Source organism: Bison bison, unplaced genomic scaffold, assembly GCF_000754665.1.
Source record: "Bison bison bison isolate TAMUID 2011002044 unplaced genomic scaffold, Bison_UMD1.0 scf7180017864289, whole genome shotgun sequence".
NCBI lineage: Eukaryota > Metazoa > Chordata > Mammalia > Artiodactyla > Bovidae > Bison > Bison bison.
Genome location: NW_011494861.1, coordinates 11,379,049 through 11,380,509, shown reverse-complemented (window position 1 = coordinate 11,380,509; position 1,461 = coordinate 11,379,049). Strand labels below are relative to the sequence as shown.

Genomic DNA, 1,461 nt, shown 5'->3' with positions numbered 1-1,461 from the left:
GCACTTCTGCACCCTCCAGCGCTGTGGGGCCTCCCGGGCTGGTGCTGAGGGCGGCCTCCGCACAAACTTCTTCTCCACATATTTGTCCTTGATCCAGGCCTCCTTGTCCTGTCTGGACCAGGACCAGACATGAAGCCACACTTGTGGGTGGGGGCTCCCCAGGCCTGCCTAGGCTACCCCACACCTCACCTGGGGCTGCTGGCTGTAGGCTTCCTACTGCCCGGCCCCTCACACTGGGCCTCGTAGATCTGGTTCACGGTGCTGTTTCCAAGCTCACACATCAGCTGGCAGGAGAGGGTGAGGCCAGCATCAGCCCAGCCCACAGACCTCCCCTCAAGTGGGCAGACCCGGCTCCTGTCTCCCCACCCTGCTACCCCCCCCACCCCCGCCAGCTGCCTGAAATGGACCCCACACACCTTCAGTAGCTCCGGTTCCCATGAGTCCAGGGTCAGGGACCTCACCTTGGAGCAGTGGACGCCCAGGCTCCTGGATGATGAGGGAGGAGGAGTCAGGGCACAGCTCCGCCCCCACCCCCTCCACACCGCCCAGGAGGCCCACCTGTGGATGCCTGAGCACTCGATGCAGAGCAGCACACCCAGGTTGATGCTGGCCCAGCGCGGGTCAGGCTGGCCGCAGTCACCACACTGGCTGTTGCCGGCCACGTTCTGCACCCGCTGCAGCACACTCTCACCCTTGACGCTGCGTTCCCGAGAGTCCGTGGCAGAGTCAATGCTGCTTGTGGACGGGGAGGCAGTGCGGTCCAGCCTCTGGGGACCGGGTGAGGGGTCACTCAACCCCATGGGAGCTCCAACCCCAGTCTCCCCAGCGGGGGCCCCCCTCTTCCTCCCCAGATACAGGGGCCGACACAGGACAGGGTGCCTGAGGCACGAGCCTGCACCCCCATGTGGGCACACACACTGATGTGCACATGTGTGCTGGTGTGTGAACGCACATGTGTGCTGGTGTGTGGCCTGTGGGAGTTGTACATGCACATGCAGGGAGGGCCCACCTCACTGTAGCAGCTGTCAGGGCTCTCCCGATAGGCGGAGGCAATGCTGGCTTGCACCGCCTGAACCCAGGCCTGCCGCAGTTTCTCTGAGTCGGCTTGCAGCATGCAACTCCTGCAGGAAGGGGCCTGTCAGCCTGGGCAAGCAGGGGCTCTTGCCACATCACGCCCTGGGCAGGACCTGCTTACTTGGTGGGCGACACGACCTCAAAGCAGAACCTCCGCTCGACGTCCTCACAGGGCTTCACAGAGCAGAGCCGGAGGTCATCCACTACCACAGTCAGCACGTCCTGTGGGCATGACCGCCTTGGTCCTCGTGCTCAGCACCCACCCCTGCCCCACCCTGACCACCCGTTCACTGCTCTACCCAGGACACAGATTGCCTGGGGTTCAAGTGGTCTCTGTCCCTGGCCACTCAGGCTATGGTGCCCATCCGTGTCCCCTGTGATACCAAC

General features: G+C 64.1%; 1 protein-coding gene across 1 annotated transcript in view; it reads right to left on the bottom strand.

Moving 5' to 3' along the window:
• The window catches only part of ACAP3 (ArfGAP with coiled-coil, ankyrin repeat and PH domains 3), a 14,634-nt gene that overhangs the window by 3,990 nt on the left and 9,183 nt on the right, over positions 1–1,461 (bottom strand). Inside the window, exons 12-17 of the mRNA XM_010850227.1 lie at positions 1,196–1,296; positions 1,010–1,121; positions 559–767; positions 417–486; positions 190–284; positions 5–112 (exon numbers count right to left, since the gene is read on the bottom strand). Coding sequence (XP_010848529.1) covers positions 5–112; positions 190–284; positions 417–486; positions 559–767; positions 1,010–1,121; positions 1,196–1,296 — 695 coding nt within the window. The remainder of the gene's footprint in view (positions 1–4; positions 113–189; positions 285–416; positions 487–558; positions 768–1,009; positions 1,122–1,195; positions 1,297–1,461) is intronic.